The sequence below is a fragment of the Notothenia coriiceps genome, unplaced genomic scaffold, assembly GCF_000735185.1.
Source record: "Notothenia coriiceps isolate Sejong01 unplaced genomic scaffold, NC01 NC01_scaffold00000339, whole genome shotgun sequence".
Lineage (NCBI taxonomy): Eukaryota > Metazoa > Chordata > Actinopteri > Perciformes > Nototheniidae > Notothenia > Notothenia coriiceps.
Genome location: NW_011333040.1, coordinates 5,067,943 through 5,092,767, shown reverse-complemented (window position 1 = coordinate 5,092,767; position 24,825 = coordinate 5,067,943). Strand labels below are relative to the sequence as shown.

At 40.4% G+C, this 24,825-nt stretch overlaps 3 protein-coding genes across 5 annotated transcripts in view; 1 reads left to right on the top strand and 2 right to left on the bottom strand.

The window, feature by feature from the left end:
• Positions 1-1,494, top strand: part of shank1 (SH3 and multiple ankyrin repeat domains 1) — a 36,836-nt gene extending 35,342 nt beyond the window's left edge. The window contains exon 23 of the mRNA XM_010776772.1: positions 1,478-1,494. Within this exon, the coding sequence (XP_010775074.1) occupies positions 1,478-1,494 (17 nt within the window). The remainder of the gene's footprint in view (positions 1-1,477) is intronic.
• LOC104944157 (protein kinase C and casein kinase substrate in neurons protein 3) lies at positions 54-13,439 on the bottom strand. 3 transcript variants are annotated; one of them, XM_010769646.1, is made up of 10 exons: positions 13,198-13,439; positions 10,129-10,196; positions 5,114-5,270; positions 4,765-5,000; positions 3,732-3,887; positions 3,466-3,641; positions 2,584-2,704; positions 2,436-2,506; positions 2,207-2,286; positions 54-1,727 (listed from the first exon to the last, which is right to left on the bottom strand). In XM_010769646.1, exons 1-10 carry the CDS (start codon positions 13,349-13,351, stop codon positions 1,618-1,620), a joined length of 1,329 nt encoding a protein of 442 aa, XP_010767948.1. In that variant the 5' UTR covers positions 13,352-13,439; the 3' UTR covers positions 54-1,617. The 3 variants fall into 3 exon arrangements, with proteins under 3 accessions (XP_010767948.1, XP_010767956.1, XP_010767967.1); XM_010769654.1 differs by lacking the exon at positions 13,198-13,439 and adding an exon at positions 12,588-12,841; XM_010769665.1 differs by lacking the exon at positions 13,198-13,439 and adding an exon at positions 12,166-12,381.
• A 4,391-nt stretch (positions 13,440-17,830) lies between these two features.
• Positions 17,831-24,070, bottom strand: LOC104950266 (SH3 and multiple ankyrin repeat domains protein 1-like). The gene is made up of 4 exons (XM_010776761.1): positions 23,151-24,070; positions 22,968-22,979; positions 21,793-22,689; positions 17,831-21,055 (listed from the first exon to the last, which is right to left on the bottom strand). The coding sequence occupies exons 1-4, from the start codon at positions 24,068-24,070 to the stop codon at positions 20,968-20,970; spliced, it is 1,917 nt and encodes a 638-aa protein (XP_010775063.1). The 3' UTR covers positions 17,831-20,967.
• Positions 24,071-24,825: the final 755 nt, after the last annotated feature.

The window sequence follows — 24,825 nt, the reverse complement described above, 5'->3', positions numbered from 1 at the left end:
CGTGTCTCTCACACACAAACACAGTCATTCTTTCCATATTGAATTCAATTATACAGTTTTGCAAATTTATTTCCAAAAGACAGGCAGCTGAAAATGCATAGCTGAACACAAAGCTCATACACAGAAAGTCTACTGACGAATGCTCAGACAAGAGGAAGGCAAACCGTTTCCTTGCTTTGGTAAAGATGCCTGCCATGATAAGCATTATACATGCAATACAGCAACAGATGATTACAGACAGAAAGTATTTGTTCATAAGTACTTATCTTTAAGGAACAGTCTTACATGCTAAGAAATATGAATGTTTGGCGTTAATATCAGTTTCATCACTAAACATTGTGTGCAGAGATAGCGCTACGTCTGGGACATGTTGAAACCTGGGTCCTGTTTGGCAAAGCATCTTAATGCTTAGACGTGTTTAGTCTCGGAAATAAATGCATAGAGAGTGGGTTCTGGCTTTATACAAATCCTGGAAACAGGGAGAAACTCCTAGCCTCTTTCCATCACGGTTGAAAAAATTATAAATAACCAGCGTTTATATAACAGTTTTCTATGTTATTGGATAGAATGCTTTAAAAACAGCTTGCTGTTGGTGAAAATGCCATGCAAGGGCATTAGGGCTATCGGTAAATATTGTGAGATTTAGTGTGGGATTGAACCACCAAGCCTGCATGTAACGGACAACCCGCTCTTCCCCCTGAGCCTTGGTCTGCAGAGCTCCACAGGTGTTGTTTTTATGCTTTTTATAATTTTCACTGAAAGCAGCTGCCTGCTTTAGCTGAAAACAACCCTGATGAGAGTGGTGGGACTGAACCAAAAGCTTGCAGGCAGAAAACCAAAACAAAGGCCTGAATTATCCAATAAAGTTCTGTAGAAGTGAGGGGTGTAATAACATGTGCAAGTGGAACATATTGATTATAGTTACTTTAAGTTAACAAGATAAAAAATAAGACAGCATCATGGTTCCTGGAATGAGTGTTGATGCTAAGCTAGGAGATCCCCCCTGTACCTGACACATAGAGAAACTGAGCACATTTACTGTGTGTTTTACAGAAAACAACAGTATTATGAATAATGCTGAACTGTTTCTTTAAACACTGATAAACAGAAGAGAAACACAGGTCACTCAAAGTGTGCTTCATCACAGTATTAGCGTCACTTTCTTCATATATTGAGGCTTTGTGGGCATTATAATAGCAATGTGTTGATGTGCAAGGAAATAAAAACAGTTCAAGGGAAAAAACGCAGTCCTGTAAAGCAATTTCAGCACCAAAAGGCTAGTTTTAAAATGTACCATAAGAGCAATTTTATACATTAAAGCATTGTTATCATAGGGCTCCATACAAATTATCTATGCGTTCTATATATATATTAAAACATTTCTTAAAATCCTTCAAGAGATAACACAACCTTGGTAGTTTTTTTATTTCTCTGTTTGCTAAAATATCCTTATACGTGTGATCATACTCCTCCACAGACCAGATCTTTGGTTAACAGCTACTTGGTGTTTGACAGCATTGGTTTTATGTTTCTGACATTTGGATGTTATACCAGGTTGTGAATTACCATGATATAATGAAGTATGTAGATCTTTCATTTTCAGTCTACATGCACTAACTACACCATCTCCACATAGTTTGCTGGGTAAAGCCCCTCACACCCACCATCGTTTATCCCCCGACACCAGCCCTGATCATCCTCATCCTCAATCTTCAAAAACTCTTCACCTGCAGGAAGACACAAATAAAATAAAAACTAGGTTTGCAGCTAACAATTACTTTCACTATTGATGAATATGCCAATTATTATCTTGATTAATAGTTTGGTCTATGACATACAATATTACAATGTAGCAACACAACAAGCCATCACATTCTCCTGGTTATCAAATTGACCTCATAAGATTGCTTAATATGTTGGACTAAATAGTAGCTTAAGTGACAGAATATTCACATTTGAGAAGTCGGAATCACCTAATTGTTGGCAAAAGGTCTCAAACTTTCAAATAATTGACCAAATAGTTGCTGATGAATTTTCTAAAACCTTATTAAAAAGCACAATTTGACAAACGAAAAAAGATAACTGAAGATTAAATATAAAATAAACAAATAAGTTCACACAATATATATACACTTACACGTCCCGTCAATAATGAATCCTACAGTCGAGTAAAGTAAGCTTCGTAGGGTGGTATTTGTGTTTTTACCTGCTTTAAAGGACAGCTCATCTGTCTCCTGGCCAACATAATCATACAGAGCTCTTACTTTCACTCCTCCAATCATCACACTAGAGGAAGAAAAAGCGATGGAAAAACATCATTTTAAAAAAGAGACACAGATGGATTTTAATCAGCAGAACAACAAAAGCTACACAGCAGTAGATCACAGTGAAAACAAAATCCTGCCAAACAATTTGTTTGAAGAACATTTACTGACCTCTTCTCTATTGTTCCTTTCTTTTCTACTTCTTTTTTCCCTTTTTTGGTTTTCTTCTCAGGTATCCATTCCTAAAAATAATTAGAACAACATCGTTAAAAAACGTCAAATCAATTTGAGAACAACAAATGGAGGTGGTCTTAGATACCTGAAAATGAGGCCAGTCAGTGGGCATGCCGGGCCCGTAGGTATTTTTCCAACAGCGAAGGTCCTCATGCTCATCGATGGACATCAGTGTGTTGTGGAGCTCATTGTACACAGCCCTCACACTAAAGGAGAAGTGGAGAGTAAATAAGAGGAGCAAAATTGGTACCCAGCGGAGGCAAACCAATGAAGAGCTACACTTGTTTTACAGAAGCTGCTATCCATTAACCCAGAACACTTTTTACCATCTCGTGCACTCTTACCACTTTTACTTACACTGAAAATGTAACACATGTTTCACTTTTTTGCGGTCAGTTTAAATGTTATAATTGTCAACATTGTTATTTTCCATATTAAATGATCAGCCTGTATCTGCCTAGGACATAAAAGACCATGTATGCTCATAAGGCTTTACATTGCATTGTAATCTGAGCATGGTATAATGAACACATCATGCAGGAATGTAGGTGGATGAATACTTTATGGGGCAGTTGTACGGCTAATTGCATGGTGTCTTCTGATGCTTATACTATAACTAAAGTTTATTGAAACTTGTAATTAGCACTTAATCTACTTGCACTGCCATCCAGCGTAAAGTAAAGAGCTGAGGGAAAGGGTTGCACACAAATTTGGCGGATTAATAGAGTATATAATTACTCTCATCTACCCTTTATCCCCCTGTGGCCCCTTCAGATTTCGTAAAGTCATTTAGTTGCTGTCTTTGCTATAATTTCCTTTATGCTCATGTACCGTATGTAGTGAAACAGCAGTTATTTCTTTATTATATTATTAATTTAGTAACACATATAAACTACTCTAGACACAAAGCTGCTCAGCAAAGACAGCAACTTACAGCAACCATCACATGCACAGCATTGAAGTTCACCTCTCATTGTTAGTAATGTCCAGGTGTTTGTGGATGGACAGTAAGGCCTGTTTGAGGAAGACAATCCTTTTGCGCTCTTCGTCCTGCGATTGATCAAAGATGGACTCCATTTCCTCCATGTAGCGTGGAACGTAGCGGTTCACCTCCTCAAGGACTTTCTCATAGCGGGCACGAACCTGTTAACATTTAGAAACAAATTTTAAAAACCTGAGAAATGTTAAACTAATACCCGATTGACAACTAAAATGATGAAAAATGTTGCCTACTTTCTCTGCCTCCTGTTGAACCAGCTCTCTGTCCTCCTGGATCTTCTTCTGTTTGTCAATGGCGACGTCCGGGTTTCCCTGAGCGTGTAAATCTCGCTCCCTCGCTGCATGCTCCTTTCGGCTAACTTTTTGGTATGCCCTCCTAACTTTATCTAGCTGTAGACAAAACAAAAACAGAACATATTAATCTTCAGTTGGGGACAGAAGAGGAAGACTCAGGACACCTTGGTTACAAAGGAAGATGTCTACATGGGTTTTTCACGAAAACAACAATTGCAACCATTCAAGATGCACCTCACGTACAGAATAAAATAGTGGTGGTCAAAAACTGACTTTGAGCTGAGGTCTGCTACAAAATGAGTATCCAATTGTGATTTTGCAATCTATTTAAGTGTGTATGATGTATTGATTCTCTAAGGGGCTTGGGTTTATTTTTTATGCAAATTTCTCTTTTGATAGAGGTCCTCTTGTCCTTTACTGCTCTCGGATCAAAGAAAAGAACAAATTACTACAAAGGCTATTAGATTTTTCTTATTTTGTTCTGAATATTAAATGTAATCAAGAAAAAAGGATTTCAACCAATCATGTTTGTAGGAGCTTTATGTATTTGTTCTTTTGCATTTTGCAAAACCTACAACAGATGGTGTATTGTGTCTCATTTTCTCTTTGATTATAGGCTCTTCTGCTTGCAATTATTCTCAATTTGATTGGTACATTTTTATAATTGTCTTTTATCCCAACAGTGTACTTCAGTCAAGTGGGCGCTATTATTTTTTCCCTTTGGTCTCATAGAACACAGAACAAATTGCTCACAAGGCACATAATGTGTACTGCGTCAGATAAAAGATGCCATTTCATTTCAATTGGACTTTGACAGAGCTCTGTAGGTTTATCAGGCATTTTACATCTTGAAATGTGAACTGTCATCTATAAGTGAAAACTGCATTCATCTATTTTGTATCAATGTCTCAGATGAGAGCTTTAAATCACTTGTGCAACACTGAAGCTGCCTTCGAAATCTGACAAATCTGACCTTTTTAAGTCGCTTGGCCCACGGCTTCTGAGCACGTGTAAAGCCCGTCTCAATGTCCTGGGACTCCTTGAAGCCTCCAAATAACTTCTTGTGGAAGGAGTCCTTCTGCCAGGTCCTGACCCGGTCTCCATCCTCCGACACCAGGGAGCGACAGATGGAGGCGTGTAAGGAGGCCAGCCGGTCAGCCGAGGACAGAAAACACTGCCAAGCCTTCAGAAGAGATCCGTACAGAGGACCTGAGGAGAAGTAGGTATTGTTACCGTCTCTTATCACAATGGGAGATAGAGAGAGAGATATCTCACAGTTTACATGCTGTGGAAAAAAACTAGCTGGAGTTGCAGATACTTACTGGAATCCACTACTGGTTTCCATTTGGTGCTCCATTCACTGAGCTGCTGGGCGTACTGCCTCTCCACACGAGCTCTCTCTTGGAAACACGCCACGATGTCATTACAGGCCTGGAAGGCATCTTCTGTTCGCTTCACAGAGGGCTGGTAGTTCCCAGGCTGCCAGGACACAGAGAGAGAGGAAGATCAACTGTTAACGCAAAATAAACATGGGAAGGAGGGAGGCTTAGTAGACTTTGAGCTTTGATATTAGCACCCAACCACATAATGATTTGGATTAAAAAAGACAAAGTGGGCGATGTATTTGCCAGTGTTAAATAGTCTTTTGGTTTGTGAATACAAAATTGAACATCTGCTCACCATTTATTCAGACAGCAGCATGCACACAAAAACGTATCCGAACAAATTAATGTAGAAACTAACACTGAAGACTGAAACAGTTCAAGCCAGACTCCACTCACTACTCATACTATGCTTTTACTGCATACTCTGTAAACATTACTTTTGTCAATACAAGTATTACAGCCTATAGCTACTGCTTTCATTACAGTAATTGCTGTAGTCATGTTTTTTTTTTTATCTTGGGGAGGTTATGTTTAGTATAGCTTGTTTGTCATTATTTCAGCAGGATTACATACAACCTACTGGCCCAATTGATATGAAAGTTTGTGGAAAAAGTACGCTTCTAGTTACTTCTACTGGTCTTAGTAAGAGCAGATTTCCTGCTCCTTCAAGTAAAGTAGCACCTTGCACAGCAAAAGTGTGTTTTGTGATACTGTGATTAAGAATATTCAAAATAATACATTAACAGTCGCTTAGCTTAGCTTACCATAAAGACTGGAAACAATCTGTCTCTGTACAAAGGAAACCACCAAAGAAGTTCAACAACAAGCACCTCTTAAGATCACCAGATAACACATCTTATCTATTTGTTTTTGTCATTTAAAAAAAACTAAAATAATTAGCTGTTTGACATGATGCTACAGTGTGCGCACGGTGCATTCACTTTGTGTAGTCTCTTTTGGTTGTTTGGCCAGAGGCAATTCTTCTCTGTTTGCAGTCTTTATGCTAAGCTAAGCTGACAGGCTGCTGGCCCAGGCAGATGTTTTCTGTTCAGACGTGAGAGTGAAATTGATCTTCTCATCAAACACTCAGCAAGAAAGTGAATGAGCGTATTTCCTGAAATCTGTTCTAATCCCTTTAATGACTGCTTTGTTCCATTTAGTGTGTCCCAGTCAGTGGTGCCAGCCTGCACAAATCCTTCAACTGCAACCAGCACAGCTAAATGGATTGTAGCCATTATTAATGTTATTAGTTAATCCTCTGTATAAGAACTGCCTCTTCCACCATTGTCTGGTCAGTCTGTCTGTCTGTCATAAAAAGGTCCAGCTTGCATTCTCATTTTCTTTCACAGGGATGCCACTCCTGCAGCCGTCTAAGGTCAACCCTCTGCGCGCCACATGTGACACTTTACTGGCATTAGGTTTCCTGTGGTAAAGTCTAATGGCCGCGGCAGCGCAGGGTGTGGTGAGCGGACGTGAAGACGAGGCGTGGACATAAAAACCCAGACGGAGAGGGAGGACAGAAGGGCAGCAGAGGCAAGGCCCTGAATGTAATACCATATCTGTAGCAAATGTGTTGTTTGTGGAAGTAGTATTTGGAAATCTCTGCTATTCTCCTGGCAAGCGCCGTAAGCTCCTACTCAGCACTCACTCCTACTCTCCTCTTCACTTTCTGTCAGGCTCTATCTACTGAAACATTTAGACAGCCAGTGGAAAGTGTGTACACACACTATATAGTTTCATGCTACGTTAAATCATCTGAAGCTATGAGTTTATTCCATACACTACACAATGAACATAAACCAGACAGAGACATAAGTGAACAACAGGTGTATGTCTGTCTAATAAATTAAGCTCACACTGTCTGCATGCTTTTCATTTACATTAAACATGTTTCACACAATACTTGGCAGTATTTCTCAGTTCCTCCACGCTCCTCCTTACTTCTTTCTTTTTGGCAAATTCTCTGTAAGATGATATTTCACTTCAGAGTAACTACTCACTCCTAGCAGACCATGATAACTTTGATTTGTCAGAGTATGTAACCTGATTCTTTAATGTTGTACGATTGATAAACAAGGTCTTCTATCCTAAAAGGGACTCTTAATTAGTCTTAAATTGAATAATGCATCTAAAAAGGGAGCAGTTTAGTATTTATATGTCAAAACATATCATTGGTAAAGCAGCTAGCGTAAGATAAATATGCAGTCTTTTTTTCTATACCTATATTTAGTTAATATGCAAGACATCTGCAACATATTTATTCATTAACATTTCTTAATTGAATTACATATAGTCATTTCTAATATATTCTAATTAAACTTGAGATTCTGCTGTAGTTTACATGTGTTGTTTAATGCATGTGATATTTAATATAAAACATGTTTGCCTTCATTTTATAGGCTTCAAGTGTGACACAGTAAACACAGCGTGTTTGAAAATGTGTACCAAGATGTTTATTTATTTTCTGCAGTCTTCAAATAAAGAATATTAGTCAAACATGCTTTTAATGAAACACTAGCTTCCTTTGCCCTAATCAGAATCAATCAGGGTACTTCTCATCAGCGGCCTTCTGTTTCTCTCTCTTTCCTTACTTTCTCTCTTTCTGCCTCTGTTGTGGTTTGCACTAACGCTCCTCACTCGTCTGAGAATTAAACAGAAACAGCTGAGGAATCCACTTTGAGGCCAATGGCAACGCTGCAGAGACCCAGTTGGCCCATCTTTGAGGCAGATGCAAATCCGCAACCAGAGAATTTTGTCCAAGCAACAAAACGCAGCAAGGAAATGTCCACAGTCCTCCATTATAAAATCAAATTACACGTATATAACCGATCCTATCCAGCCTATAAAGCGTGTCAGTGCACAGAGAGAGTGGTGGGAGCCACAGGCAGAAGAGCTACAGCATCAGCAACAGTCTTATTAGCAGTTATCAAGCTAAGCTGCAGTTAGCGTTGAAGTATAGTAGCTGCAGTCACAATAGTAGCAGTAGTAAATACATAAATGGAAGTAGTATAAGCTATAGTAGGAGCAAACTCTTATCTTTTTCTCCTTCCAAATCATATGTAGATCAATGCACAAAACATTTAATGAGACGCCTCACAGCATTAAGCTATGGATACAAAAAGAAAGCCTGAAGGAAATGTTTTTTGTTTTGAAGAGGCTAATCAACTCAATCAAACATTTACAGAGTCTGTTACAGATATAAATATCTCTTTTAGATTTGAAATCAGCAAAAAGGATGTGTTTAGAGAGACACAACATTAGAGCCTGAGCATGTCTCTGATCACAGGACACCTCTATGTAATCAGCAGTGAGTAATACTGTGATGTGGGCGCACGGCAGCGTCCACAGCGTCATAGCACACTCTAGAGAATACACAATGATTGCAAATTAAAGTGGTGGTGACAAATGTAAAACAAAAAGAGCTTAAGTTGGCAGTATAATGACAGACAGCCCTTGAGCGTGGTGGCAGGATGACACAGACGAGAACTGGCCTGGAAACACATCCAACACAACAGGAGCCAAAATGACAGGAGGGGAGAGATAAAAGTAGGGAAGGGCATCAAGGCCAACGGGAGACAAAGCCATTATTAAAGCGATAGCATACTTAAATTAGATAGTCGGGCACTTCGGATGTTTGAAGTGTTTACACACCTTTAAAACATGGTGGCAAAACAGTAGTGTGTCAAGTAAACAGAGTGCAGTGTATGCAATACTGAAAAGTAAAATAGTATTATTTCTATTACTGGTAATTCATCAGAGAAGATTAACATAATTATAAAGGTTATTTGTGTAATTAAAAGAAATGGCAGACATTTCTTAATCATTCTTCAAAAGAAGTGTAAATAACTTGAGTCTGCTCTCAGAGTAACTCATCATGTGTTTTCATGTGTTCTGAATTATGACTTCTGCAAGGGAGTTTATGTTTGTTAGTTCACGGAAAATAACTATACTGGGTGGGATGAATGATCCAGCATGGGCCAAGAAAGGACCCATTCAATTTTGGAGGGGATCAACATCATGGGGAAGATACATGCATTATTGTTCTCTTATACTTATTGGCGATGTTGGCTTTTCTAGTTCTCACTGATATCGATGCTGTAGATGAAACAATCTAAAGCTTCGCCGGGATAAACAACCATGGAACTTATGTGATATCATGTTCATTTTTATAGTAATTTGTTTTTATTTCTCCTGTTTATTCCGTATATAATAAATAGTTTGACACTTGGGGTTAAGGCTTATACTGTTGTGAGAGTTAGATGAGATGATCAATACAACTCTTATGTCTTTGCAGTAAATATGAAGTTAACTATAGGTTAGCACAGACGTCACACCTAGCCACACTGTGTGCAATTAACTAAATCTACCTACAGTACCAGCAATATTTTTACACACTTGACATCAGCAAAGGTTTCAGGAAGTCAAAATCAAACGTTCCCTTCAAGTCACTTTGGACAAATGAATGTAAATTTAAAACATTTTTAAATATATCTTATATCTGTTTAGGAGCTGACTATTTTTCCATATCAAAAAGAAAAACATGACAAATAAACACATCTTGCTGCAGTGCTGTAGCCCGACGAGGATGTTGCAGAGAGCAGTGAAGTGCATCCCCCAGAGACACGAACCCCTTTGCTACACTTTGTCGCGCAAACACAAACAATCAAAAACCTAATGAGCTGAGCACTATCACAAAAACCTTCCTGGGGCACACTTCACCCAGGCAAGGTTATTCAGAGAGTACAATGGTTACTATTCCAATTTAAAAATGAAAGCACAGCCTTGTTCATGCTGATCCGTAGCCTTAACACAAAACAGTTTCGTCTGTTTTGACACGAAGGTCATTGAGTTTTGATACCAGGTGTAAAGCTATCTTGTAGATCCTTCTCTTACGCTCACTCGGAAGTAGCAACAGACAAAGACAGAGTAACACACACAACACACAGTCTTACCATCCAGAAGCTGCGATTGCTGGCATCTTCAATGCTGTTTTCTGATGGTAGCGTCGACATCCTGTTCTCTGAGAGAGTAAAGAGTATATGATTAGTTCAGATGGTATGACTCGGCCTTTCAATCTGCACACTGACCTTTCTGTAATCAGCTTCTATAGTGCAGGTAATGAAGGATTTGGGGCTTTTCAGCGACAGTGTGAACAATGAATAAGTGTCAGAGTCAGACAGGTTTTATGTTTTATAAGAAAAAGCCTTTCTTAGCGGAAAATCTTGTACATTCAGCTGAGAAGTGAACCCAGTCAGAAAATGTTTATGACTCATTCATTATACATATTATTCATACATGATTATGTACACCTATAAATATAACCGTTTTATAATTTAGTTCAAAACCCACTAGCACACATCCCTCCACATGGGAATCATTTAAAAACCACATATCCATTAGGAAACCATGTCCTCATTTTGTAGGACATTGCCCACAACTTGCCAAATGCATTCAAGTCCTCCTCAAGTATCGGCCAATTACAGAGACAAACACCTCTCTAATGTACAGTATATGTATTTGAGGGTCTATCAGCATTTATCAGATAAAAGACTGAATTGTTCAATGAAGGCTTTGAAACCCTCAGAAAAGTTGCCAATGCTGTTGAAAGGTGATGTGTACAGTACATTTAAACCAGGAGGTGTACAGTTAATGTCTCACATGCTACATCAGAGAGCATGGAGTAACCTCTCCCAGCAATGCTGCCTCGAAACATGAGCTATCCTAAAATAAATAGGGGGCAACAAATCCTATCATCCGCTCTGACTCACTGAAAAACACAGACACACTTGCAATGCATAAGAAGTTCCGTCTGACTCAAGAGTATTTTTGCTCTTTTCATTTTACTTTATGGTTGTCTGTTTCCACTTCCAGTTAAATGTTTAAGCACACAGCAGCTTTGCCTTCTGGTGTTTCAAACCCTCAATGAAATACTGAACTCCACCCAGACACAGCCCTCATGTCTTGCTTGATTTTCCTCACTGCAGCTATCTCTCTCTCCTATGACTCTGTTAGGCGCATGATTAGATTCAATGATTTTCCTCTACGTCCTGCGGTTCACGGGGCATCACATGCTCCACTCAAAGCATAATACCATGTCTCTACTGGCCTGAATCTTCCTCTGCTTGCGTATATCCTGTGTCTGATGCAGAGGTTTCGTAGATACAACCCTGAGGTCTGCAGGATGTCAGAAAAAAATAATTAATCTCCTCTCTTTTAACCCTTGACCTGGACTTCCTGTCCCCTCGATGGCTGGCTCTCCCCGGGGTATGACATGACAGTGTCTTTTGAGAGGAACATGGGGGTGGAGGTCCTCTGCTGTGCCTGCCTAATAGCAAATCATTTGGTGCATTCCTGCAACTTTTACTACGTAGTCTCTCCAACCTCATGACACAGGCAAACTTCCTGTGGGAATTCAATCCCAACTGTACATAAGATTTAAGTACACAAGCAAATCACAGTCTTAGCTGTGATCTAATCGCATGCCTCTCAAATACGATTTCATACTCTTTAAAAGCATTATGATCTGTCTGTGTGCAGGAGAAAGCATGCTGTGCAACTTGCCTAACTACTGAAATCAATGTAATGGCACCATACGCCTTTTGAATATAATGTCATAGACTTCATAATCAATTTAAACATTGTCTAAAGGGCTTAAGTGGGCCCCGATTTAGCTGTGTCCTAATTATGTCAATAACGTAATGCAATCCTAGATATATATGCAAATTAAAATAAATAGAAGTAGGAAAAAAGCACGCCTGGAACGTCAAATGTTTGTCTTTGATAGAGGCCCATACTCCTTACTTAATAGTTTTCAATAGTAAGTAAGATAAAAGCAAATGGTAAAATATGTACATTACGAATCAGCTGTAGTTCAGGTTCAACACTTAAATAGTAATAATCATTAGTAACATTTCTTTTAGTGCTTTTCCGATAGCTCAAAGCAAAGTGTAAGAGTGAATACTGTGGACAATACCCACTTGATAACTTACCAACTACCAGCACAGATCTGATTCCACCATGGGTCCACCAGACGTTTTATAATCTCTTAGCAGGTCAGAAGGTGCGCCCCAGTACTCCCAGTATCCTAAACTCTAACTTTATATTTCAAAACTGTATAACGACTAACTAGACTGAAGGTCATTCAAATTAAGAGATCCCATCTGAAGCTTCCAACCAACTCTTTCACCTCGTTTCCTACACCCCTCTGGCACACACACACACTCGCTCCTCCCCCTGTCCCCATTTCTAACCCTGTCACACATAACTTACAACACACACACATTGCATAGAGGAAATATATAGTAACAAATGAACACACAGAGCAGAAATAGGAGCTCGATCACTCCATAAGATCTCTCTGAAATGCAACTACACAGCCATGGAGGCTAACATGCTGCTCACAGTTCCTTACCTCTGTCAATGTTGGGGCCCTCTCTGCTTCAACCCCCTTCTTTCTTCTTTTGTTTGGCAGCCTAAAAACTTTTTATTTGTGTACAGACTCTCAGGCTTCTTTTCTCTCTCTGTCCTGTCGTCTTTACACTTCTCCTTTTCTTCTCCAACTTTGATTTTCCACTCCTTCTGGACACTGCTGCTCCTGCTCTTCCCCTTTCTTTGGCCCACTGTTTGTCAGATGAGTTGGCTCCTTTTTTTCCCTTATTTTCCCTCCTTCTCCTTCCTAACACCCTCCCTCCCTCTCTCTTCCCCTCTCTCTCCAAAACAGCTGCAGGAAGCTTCTCTTGTTCTTTGTGCTCCACCACTTGTTTAATATCGTCTATTTCTATTCCTCTCACTCGCCTCACCTCACTCGGAGAAGTTTTAATGAAGTGAGCCATATTGTTGGTTTGTTTATGTGTGCGTGGATGTCTATGTTACTCAGACAATAGCTGACTCACCCAGCCAGAGACTGTGTGTGTGTGTGTGTGTGTGTGTGTGTGTGTGTGTGTGTGTGTGTGTGTGTGTGTGTGTGTGTGTGTGTGTGTGTGTGTGTGTGTGTGTGTGTGTGTGTGTGTGTGTGTAATTACCTATGTTATACAATTTTACAAACAAGCTCAAAGCAGCATGACCAGATAAGGAGAACTCCATCCCCCTGTGCTCGACTTCATACCCCCTCTTTCCTCTCCTTACGTTCCCCCGGGGTAGTTTGGTAAGGCCTGCCTCCACAGCTGGAGGATACATCCGGTGTGTGTGGTAAATGCAGAGATTCTTTGAAGTCAGAGACCCCCGAAGAATAATTTTTCACACTCCCAACTCCCGCTCTGACTTCATGCTAGGCTGAGCTTGTGCAACTTTGCCTTGCCAGAACATGTCAAGTAAATAACTAGACAGCTGGTATCGTGGCAAAGTTTACGCCCAGCTACAACTTGCTCTCAGTAAGCAGTAGTCCTGTGTTAGGTATACTATAGTCACATTTGGAATGATAAAAGACATGTCATGACAACATTGTGGGATCCTGTGATTAAAATGGTGATAACTAAAAGAGGCAGACAATGACAACAAGTGGAATGAGGTCACTGTTTAGTAATGTTTCGTGATGCAGTGGCACAGTGTACATTCTTTAAAGCATAGTAACAATAATACTAGGAATTTGACATCAGCTTTCTTCGTCTGGAAAGTAGAAGAAGTTCCACCACAACCTGTATATTAATTATATCATAGCCCTAAGCAAAATGCAAATATAGACTTGAAACTCTGTCTACAAAGGGTTCACTTTAAATGAAGGTTTTTTTGAATTTGTTTGGCTTGTGTAGTCAAGTACATGAACATTGTTTATGCTGATGTGAATTAAATATTAGTTTAACTTTGGACCAACAAATTAAAGCATCTCATGAGAGATTGTTTTTGAAAAGGCATTCCTCAGGCTACCCACCAAACTACTGTGGCCAGAGTGATGTAAAATATAATTCAAGACCTGCATGTTTAAAATCATTGACTTTTGTTTAAAATTATTGATTATTTTTCAAGCTTTTGACATCTGCAGAAAAAACCTTAGTACAGCATCTGTGAATACTGAATCAGAACTGAGTAAAAATGTATTATGTGATATATATCTGTTCAGTTAAGGTCATATCATCAAATGTATAGATAGTAGCATGCTTTATTAAGATCTGTGTTTATTGAGCAATTGACACATCTGCCTATCAGTCGTCTTGTCTTTTTTACCGTTAACATCGCTTATAATTTTTGTCATATTAGTGTTCATCTAAATCTAACTAAACCTTTCTGCAAGTATTATTTTGAAACGCTCCAAGAAATTAATGTCTCCCATTGTGTTTTTTGTGAACATCTGCAGTTCAGAATCAGAATACCTTTATTCATCCCACAGAGGGGAGATTTACATAGCATTCTGTGGGAACTATTTAAATAAACATAAATGTGTCTGGCTCAAAGATTATTTTTGATTTTTACTATTAGAATATTATGCATAAGTAAACAACATAAGTCTCAGTAAGAGATGAGGAACATATTTAGCAAAGTGTAAATTGATGGGTTTGATAAACAACCTGCTGGAGTTTGATAAACTCTCCTTTAAAGTTACTGATATGTCAAGAAACATGTTGTAACGTTTGTTAAACTTGAAAATGTCTCTTGTATTTTATATCCATTTAGTTTTTAGTAAATTTACTCATTCTGCATAACTTCGTCTGTCTGTTGCAAACGTTTTATTTTTGAAAGTATTATTCGGAAGTACTACTATATTGTGTTTTTTTTATCTCTTCCACGGCTCTGGTTTGACATCACTAGAAAAGAGCAGTTGATATTCCTTATTTAACCACTAGAGGCCATAGGCCTACATATTTCTGATTAAGTAGCTACTGGTAGGTAGACTGTAAATACACACAGGTTGCCTGCCTCAGACTCGCAACCTGTGGTGCAAAGCTTCCCTCCCAATACAATGTCAATCATCGTGTATTAAAAATGTACAAGTATGTATTGTAAATGTTTTATTTTGAAATTATAATTCGGAAGAACAACTGTGGTGTTGCGTTTTACTTTACAAGTAGAAGGCAGCTGCAGTGACTCACTGTGGCCACGAGAGGGCAGACATACACCTGATAGTACTACAAGCAGGTTGCCTCGCTCCTTACATGTGCTTGAAGCTATAGGCTTACTCGTTTTTTAAACCTGCTAACATACAGAGAAAATGCTTCAAGGCCTGTAGCATTTATCCTCCTTTGACTGAGATTTGGTTGTGACAATGTAAAGATGTGTGCGAGTTTTCATGTATTTAGGCATTTTAGTGTAACAGTGACGTAAATAAACACAATGTTATGCTTACAACACAGGAAGAAAGCAACACCTAGCCTATTTCAAGCTCATTTTATTTACACAAATATTGAGGTGGAGATACTTTCTCAAGGAATTTGGAATATGCCACCTAAGAATATTATTAATAGCCACTGTTGGGACTTGTTTTTGTCTTTTAGTCAATGTTCTGCTCCAGACCAGTAGGTGGCGACAATGGTTTTATAAACTGGCCTCAAACTGCCAATATTTAAAAGACGTGTAAACGCCAGCAGCAGTCACTTGCTTTCTGCCTGCCTCGATCGTAACACCGACGCAACTGGTAAGATACAAATAATAATCTAAAAATAATTTCACTTCAATAATAACATGCTTGAGTTATATAGTAGGTATTGAATAGTTAAGTATTGCATTGATGCAAATACAGTGATCCCACCGACTTTTCCTGATCTGAGGATGAATAAGGGTTACTTAAACTTAACATCCACGCTAACGTAATTTACAACGTTAAAGTTGAGCAAATTATGTTTGATCAACGCTTATAAACACATTCTTGGAGGCTTTCGTGAAGGCTGTATAACAAAAAAATACTTTGGTCATTTGAATGTGGACTTTAAAATTGTGACATGTGGTTAACACTCAAAGCATGTGCAACTCACAACACTATTGTTGAGGATGTTGTAGGTCAGAACCAAACTCACCCATTTCTAGACCGTTACTGCAACTTACATCTTTAAGCCGGAAAATCAGTAACCCAGTGGGCCTTTCTCCACGTGGTGAGCCTAGCAGCTAACATTAGCATGGTAGCTAACAGTCTGATGCAGTGTCTCCTCCCCTGATGACTTGCACTGGGCTCTGAGTCCGTATGAAGAGAAAAGTGCATCTTTGGCCCTGACAAGCCAGAGTTTCTGAGGAGAAAATCAGCTAATGCTGGTCTAATGTTATAGTCATGGCAACACATTAAAACATGCTTCTGTCCCTTCAGATCACTTTCAACACGTGGAACCTCTCCTTGACTGGACTTTACAGGTATGTCAAATATAATTGCTCTACAAACTTTGGAGACAGATACTTGATCAAATTGTTAATAAGACGCCTTGTTCTGGATGATCATGGACTTTTTATGTTTGTTTTTTTTAAACAAACCATTCATACATTTCGCCACAACTTGTATCTGCTGAAGGTCCACGCTTCCTCTAATTGCCTGCTTCCACACCACGAAAAGACTAGGATTCTACATTTGCATTTGTTACTTTAATAACAGGTGTTTAGGAGGTTATTCTTGTGTATGGAGATGTACATACCATCTACTGCCAGGGTGGATTTGGCTGTCTTTCTCCCTTGATGACTTGCACTGGGCTCTTAGTCAGTATGAAGATAAAAGTGCATCTTTGGCCCTGACAAGCCAGAGTTTCTGAGGAGAAAATGGGTTCATCATGATCAAAAGTAGGAATTATGACAAGAGGCTAACTATTCCTTTTTTTTCCCTCAGGTGTTTCAGGTGGTAAAACCATTTAAAGGCTGGACTTGCATCAGGTGTGTTTCATGAATCTCCTGCAGACATAGTGAATGTTGATCTCTTGTGATGTATAGCACTGGGCTCAGAAATACAGTGTTGACAGAAGTGCAGCTCTGCCCCTGACAAGGCAGGCTCTGAGGAGATGATTTCTGAAAGCATTTTGTTAACCTTGTGGGATTCAGACTATTCTGACTGCTCTTCTTTGCTCTCTTCCAGGTACTGGTCCTCTGCATACTTCATCTGCTTTATAAAAATGTTGTAATGTCATTTGCTTGTATTATGTTTAATATTCTGCATTTGCTTGGATTTTTAATCAAATAAAAGAGCATTAAAATTACTTTGATTCTTAATTTGTCTACAAATGTTACACTTGAGTAAAGAAATACAGATTCTCATAACCACTGCATAAACTACCATTTCTGTTTATGGCCTTCAAATGATTTACTCAATTGTTCTAAATACAGGCTATCAATAAAACACTTGACGTTAGCTTAAGTGTAGGGGCATGGAATGAATGTTTTATTTGTTGAAATAGATTTGATATCACTAATAATGGATTTGATCTCACTCTGTTAAAGTACATAGCATATACCCAAATTAACATGATTGTTTGCTGGGGTGATATATTTGGGACCTTAAAGTGAGTAAAAAATGTTTAGAAATGATTTCCAAACTCCACAGGGTAAATATACTGTAGGTGTCCAGGTGGAAATAAAAACATTTTTCATTACAGAAAAAATAAAATAGAACTTTGTTTCTGTATCTTTATAATTCTAACAATTTATTATCTCTTAAAACATTTGAAATTCATGTGTATATGAATGTGTACTGTATATGCATATCACATATACATATATATTCTGTAAGTTACCTTTCACCAGTTCATATTCTCATATTTTAAAAGATCTCTTAAAGGAAAATAAATGCTTTCTATAGAGTCAGACCAATTCCATCATCTTGTTCTCCTGACGGCAACGATGAGCCACGATATATATATTAATTACTTTTAAAACGCAAAGAAAGGATTAAGGACAATTCTCCAAAAAATTATGTTTCTTGTATGTCACTTAATGTGAACATCATGTTATCAGTAAGTGAATATTTCAAGATGTCTTATCCACAGTTATTAATTGGCCTTATTTTCACTAGCAAATGTTTTAGAGACCTGAAGGGGACATGTACAACTTGGCTCTGAAATAAGTTTGGAAAGGATGCCACATTCTGCTTGTTCACCCTATCAGAAACACACCCTTTTTAGATGAAAAACACTTAAAAACCTTTAAAGGGAAAGGTGAAAAGCCACAGTTGCTAATGGAAATAGGGTCATTGCATAATATGCTGGTAATAAACAATTAGCTGTGAGCATAGACAGCACATATGCACGACTGCAGAAAATGCCATGTAGATGCAAATGGGAAACAGACTGGAGCTCTTCATACTGTGAGGTCATTAACAGTGGAAGATGTAGAGAACAAGTCAAACTGTATAGAAAGCACAACAGTTAAATAAATACATTGTAGCTTTATGTTAAACATTATTTGGAAGACAGAGATTCTTTAGAACTTTTGAGACTTTTTTTTTTACATCTTGAACCATAATTAGATGACCATTGTTTTCATCGTCCTTATTGCCATTTCCCCTGCATTCAAATAAAATCCCTCCTTGACCACCAGCACCAAGCAATTACGGAGACAAAACCACTTTTCCTCATTCACGTGCTTGTGTGTATGTGCACTTTTGAAAACTAATGTATCTTTTTGCAAAAACAGTGAGGCTAGATAGCAGTAAGGAAACTCCCCATCTACACCCCGATGTAAAACGCACGTGTGATATGTGTTTGAGGACTCGAAGCAGCAGGAGAGGTGAGCTGTTGTTCAAGGTAGAGAAGTCATGAGAGAGCCCTTATATTTGATCTCATCAACAGTGAGAAATCAGGACTGAAGTTGTAAGGAGATGTTCATGTGCAGTGGAAGCTGATGGAGAAATAGAAGACATTTAGTGCAATATGATTTGGAAAAACAATGACATAGATTTTTACTTTTGTGTATTGGCATCCCTAATTTAAGAGTTGCAACACATTCAGTATCTGCATATTATTAAGTGGCGACTAACTTTTAAAAGAGAAAACAAATATATATTTTAAGCCATTATTGTCCTTGTCAAATGCCTCACAGTTTGACAAAAGAGTAGCAGTAGCCTAAGGAGAAAGAAAAAGAAAGTGTATCTGAAATGTGCTTCACATTAAGTTGCAATGCTTCTTATCACATAGAAGCAACGTTAAGGGTACCGTGCACAAAATAATATGCATCTTCAATTCAAAAATACCTATTTATAGTATACACATATATTTTTATATATATAACCAAGACAATTTTCTTCATCACAGTCAGAAAATAAACCTTCTGCCCAAAGCGCCATATCAGCCACCAAAGGCAGAAAGCAGGAACCCTCTGAAACTATAACAGTAAGGACGATGAAAGTAATGATATATACTAATAATACATCTCTTCATATCAATATTAGTATTCCAGTATTCCCATTTAAAGTTTAAAAATTGTAAGAACAATCATAGTATTAAAACTCGATATAAGCGTTTCTCCCAGATCTCCTCGGCCGGGTGGCTGTTTGTTTCCTCCTGGATTTAGTCGAGAGAGGGGGGGGGGCCTCTCCTGGAAGGAGAAGGGGGGATTGGTTGGGAAAGAGCAAGTAAATGGCAGTTTTTCCTCTTCCCCTCCCCTCTCCTTTCCAGTCTCCCTCGGACGGAAGGTCTGAATGGTTGTTCAACAGTTGTCCAGACGCTAAGGAAGTCTTTCTCCATAAATAAAATCCTCGAGGGATATCTCTTCACATTGTTACGTTGAAAGCACAGTCTGTCTCCTTTCGTATAAGTATATCTCGGATCCAAACATATAGTGTGTCTATATATAAGGTGTCCCATAAACTCTAACACAACCACTTGCAAGTGCTTGTGGGTATGTGTTCGTCTACATGTTGGTGTATGCATGCAGGCGTGTATAGTAGTAACACGGGTGCCTGTGTGTGTATCAGTGTTTACATTTTTTATATTATTTTGTTGGTCTGGGCACTTATTTTTGCTACAAATGTGTGATACAGTGACCAGTCTGTATATATGTCGTTATAAGACTGCAGATGATAAAGAGCTATAGAGAAACACTTTAGATCCTGACCACAGGATCTGCAGTGAGGAAGGAGCCCTACCAGCGGTGAGGTAAAAACAGGACGTAAACCAATTAAAGCCGAACCCAAGCAACATCCTTGGTTTTAAATCAAGGACGCTAGTTATCGGTCTTCATGATTTACTGCCCTACGCCATCCTACGTTGACCATGCAGTTAGACAAAGCATCAAACCTGCAGCCTCACCCTCAAATACGCATTCCTCAATGATATTCACACATATTTTAAAGCTAACATCCATTCACACGGGGCAGGGTTGTCATTGATTGCACTCTAAATGTTCTTGGTGGGCTCCACTCTTAAACCTGAACAGATTTAACCAGCTGGCTGAGGGGTTAGAGCAACAAACAGCTGCACACTGACGGACACCTTTTCTTATTTTCAAACTCGGCAACATCAAACACCTGCTTGATTTTATTCTAGAAATCTAACAGGCATTTGATTGTTCCTGTCAAGTATTTGGTTCGGTTTCATCGCTTCCCTTGTTATATCTGCTTCCGCCATAGTGTCTTCGTATGCATTTTGGACTAAACTGTATTTGTGTTACTTGTTTGTTGATGGGTGTGACTGTGCATGCATATGGGGAGTGTACTTGTGTAAATCAGCGTGCCACAACTGGGGCGCGCCAGCCGGCTTCTTTATGGATCATCATCTCTTTTTCCATGTGTTTCCATCTCCCTTTGGGAATTGCCTCCCTCTTTTTGTCACTCTCTGTGTAAATATGTTCCCCCCTATTTTGTTGTGTGAATCCACCATGGATAGCAGCAGTTGTGCCTTCCTCCCTCATTGACTCAAACCCTTCTTCCTCTCTCTCCTGCCTCTGCGGTTGCAACCTCAGCTCCGACTCCCATCGTCCCTCCTCCTGTCAATCTGTCCATCCCGAGGTGAGAGAACAGAAATGGGAAATGGGCTGCTGGACAGCCTGAGGACAGAAGAACAGACAAATTGTGTTTTGTAAAACGAATGGGAGTGAATGGGGTTGTTTCATAGTGTTTTTGTAATGGAATCTTGCTTTATGAAACAAAAAAACATACAATAAATTACAATTTTAAATGAAAAGCTAGTTTAAATAAAATAGTTATAATGAAAACATTTTTCATGGAAGCTTCTGGTTCTAGGTGTTATTTGTATTAAATATAGTTTAATATGTATTTTGGATACATCTGTCCATGAAAAAAAAAGAAGAAAAGTTTATTAACAGAGAAAACTGCATGGAACCAAATTAAGCTGAGCACAAGTTCAATCAGAAAGACTACCATCATTTTCATTCTGAACTCCTTTTCTCTCTCACTACTCTAGCTGCTAACCCTAACTCTAACCCTAAACCTACTAAGCTGACTATGGGCAGTCACCTTTTTAGCTCCCCAACTACATGAAGCCAATCATTGTGCTGCTGTCAAATCTGTTCACCTATCATTGGCTGTAACTTCAGGCATCGTCAGTACATCATCAGAAGTTTACTGAACATCTCAACCAGTGTCTAAACAATAGACTGTATACTGTATATAAAGGTCTAAACCCACAGGTCTTTTGTTTTATATTACTTACAGCTGCACCTCTCCCTTAAGATGTGTCCATTAATGTAAATAAATATCTCTAATAAAAAAGAAAAAAATCTTTCATGATTGAAATAATTGACTTGGAAAGTTGAAGCCATACCTGTCCATTACGGTCCTCAGGGCACGCTCTATATTCATGCGGTGGCCGACACGTGTTACACCCAGATCCAGAAAGTCGTCCTTCGTTAGGGAGGGCAGGTGGGAGCCGTCAATTTCGTTGTCCAGGAAACGATCTCTGTGCTCTCCTAGGTTCAGGTATCCTAACCAGTCTGCAACGTCGTACTTGGTCCAGTAGGGCAGCGGCTTGGCGGCAAAAGGCTTTGTAGGGGAAGGGGGCGGTAGATGGGGATAACTCAGGCATGTAGGTGGAGGGTGAGGATGCATGGGCGGAGATGAGGTCCCCGACAGGAAGTGAGTTGGGGAGAGGGAGCGAGAAACAACTAAAGCGTTGTTTGGAGGAGGAGGGGCACCAGAGGGGGCAAACAGGGGAGGGGAAGGCGAGAAGTAAGGATCTCCAAGAGGGTTTCCAGGTGATGGTGGGGTAACTGAACCTCGGAGGTCGTACATAGCACTGTAGAGAGGAGTCGTAGGGAGCAGCGGGAGGGAAGATGGCCGTGGTGGACCCACCTTGGGCCTCTCTGAGGGGGAGATGAGGGGGCTGGGTGCTCGCCTACGCTGCATCATGTGTGACTCTGCTTTACGGGACTCTCGACTCGGGATGAACTGAAATTCTAGTGCTTTGGTCCGGTACACAGGTCTGTGTTTGGGGGAAGTTGGATAAGGGGCATAACCTGTTGGGGACAGGGGGGATTGGGAACGTGGAGGCTGAGAGGCAACTTGAGGTTGAGGAGATGGGGAACGTCCCCAGTTAGGGTACTGGGAAGTAGGGGTCGGGGTCGGGGACGGGGACAATGATGGCTGCGATAATGAAATCGGAGACGGTGACGTGGATCGAACTGAGGGGGGGCTCAGAGCTGAGGCTGAGTCTTCTGAAAATCTGTGAATGGAGAGGGAGAGAAACTGTTACAAGATAAATCCTTAGAGAAAAAACTAAAACAGTAAGCTGAAAATAATGCACACACATTAAGGGAAACATCATTTTCCAGTTATTTCAAGGACTTGTGGTCTTCAGCTTTTTTGATTGTGTGCAAGTTAGTGCTCTACATGTTTAACAACGTTTTCTCTCCTTGCGTATCACAATAGGCTGTAAAGTCAAACAAATGTGTGATGTTCTTCCTGACAGAAAAAAAAGGAGCGGAGAACCGGCACAATTACCTGTTTCTGCTTCTGAGAGAAACACATGAAAAGACAGAAAAATAAAAGGAGAGTTTTACACAGTATAGACAAAACACGTACACAAGACATAAACAGACAGTACAGCGTTTTTCACAGAAGGCTTCAACAACAACATGCTGTAACACTGAGAAACATAAAGCTGAGGCTCTCTCTGATGTGTACCTGTGTCTGCTCAGCGCTCTCTGGCTGCTCCAGGTCTCCTTGGTTCTTTGCTGCAGTTTACTGTTCAGCTCATTTATGATGCTTGGCTTCATACTGGATGCAGGAGGGTAAATCTTCTTCCCCTCTAAAAGTGCTGCAGATTGGTCACCGGCCATTTGCCCCTCGTCCCAGAGAGGCTTCATCTCAGGGGTGCGAGGGCGTTCAAAGTACGGTGAAACGGGACGTCCCAAATGCATGTCCCTCGACCCATACCGATCCCTGCCACTTTCATCCACTCCGTCATCAGCCTCGTCCTCCGTCTGCTCCTCCCTTTGTCTGTGGGAGTGGAAGGATGCAGGAGCAGTGCTGGTCTGCCTGTGGATGTCACTGGTGCGACCTCCCTCTCTGAACCTGTTGCTTTTCGGGTAGGTGGAGGTGGCTGCTGTCGCATTCTGCATCTCAAAAGATTGTCCGTCCAGATAGCTCATGTACGACTCCAGAAAATCTCCTCCCCTTTCTGATACCCCTGTCCCACCCCGTCCTCCCATCCGTCCTCCCCTCTCCCCGCGGTCCAGCCTGTCTCCCCGGACCCCGGCCAGGATGCTGTCCAGGTGGTGGTCACTGCTGCTGCGGCTGTCCAGCTCTTCAATCCCAGAGTCCACTACCGTCTCCAGGGACTCTCCTTTCTTGGTAGTGGGGGTGGGACGGTGGTGCTCCCCTGTCTTGCGACTAATGGCAGTGGAAGATGTTGTGTGTGTGGTGTGCGTGCGCTCCTGGTAGAGCTGAGTGGAGGTGCTTGTTGTGGTGGCAGCAGCGGTGGTTGTAGCGGCACAGCTAGCGGTCTTGGCATGTGAGGCAGCACCCCTATGTGGAGCGGGGGTGGCAGCAGTGGAGGAGGGGGCTTGGGGACCACGGTAGGCCGGGGGGGGCGTGANCAGCATGAGCTTGTGGAGAGCAGGGTGAGAGAGTGAGAGAGAGAGAGAGAGAGAGAGAGAGATGATCTGAGGAAAAAAGCAAGAGAGAGAGAGAAAGAGAGGGGTCTCTTTCTCTCTCTCTCTTGCTTTTTTCCTCAGATCATCTCTCTCTCTCTCTCTCTCTCTCTCTCACTCTCTCACCCTGCTCTCCACAAGCTCATGCTGCCCTGGGGAGGCTCCTGTCAATGCTTAGGGCCAACAGTGGGCACGCTCTGGGGGTTAACAGAGGAGCTAAGAACACAAATAAAACCCAAGAACCACCTGTAGACCAGCCAAGAGCACTCGAGCACAATCCGTTTCTCACCATTTGTCTCAAGTATGTCTGTTAAATCCCTCTCGTCTCTAGAAAACACTAAGGCCGGTGGTGGGGGATGCTCCCTCCGGAAATACAGAGGCAAGGTAGCATTTAGAATGCCAAAGGTGCAAGGAGATGATACTGAAACCAGATGAAAGGCCACTCCAGAGACCAGGGGGACAGACCAGTACCAGCCAGCAGGGGCCACACTCATTAGAACCTGGCAACAAGGTCAACCAAGGAGAGAGGTAGGACAGCTCTTCTTTCCCTCTGAATGTATACACATGCTTTTTATTCTAAACTGCCCAAAAATAATAAGCAATCCAGAAAATGGTTATTTTCACATTTCAATTAGCCTAATTAAAGAGAGGTCAGCAGGGTACTCTGAAGAATGGCAAGCACTACAGCACAGTGAGTACATAGAGAG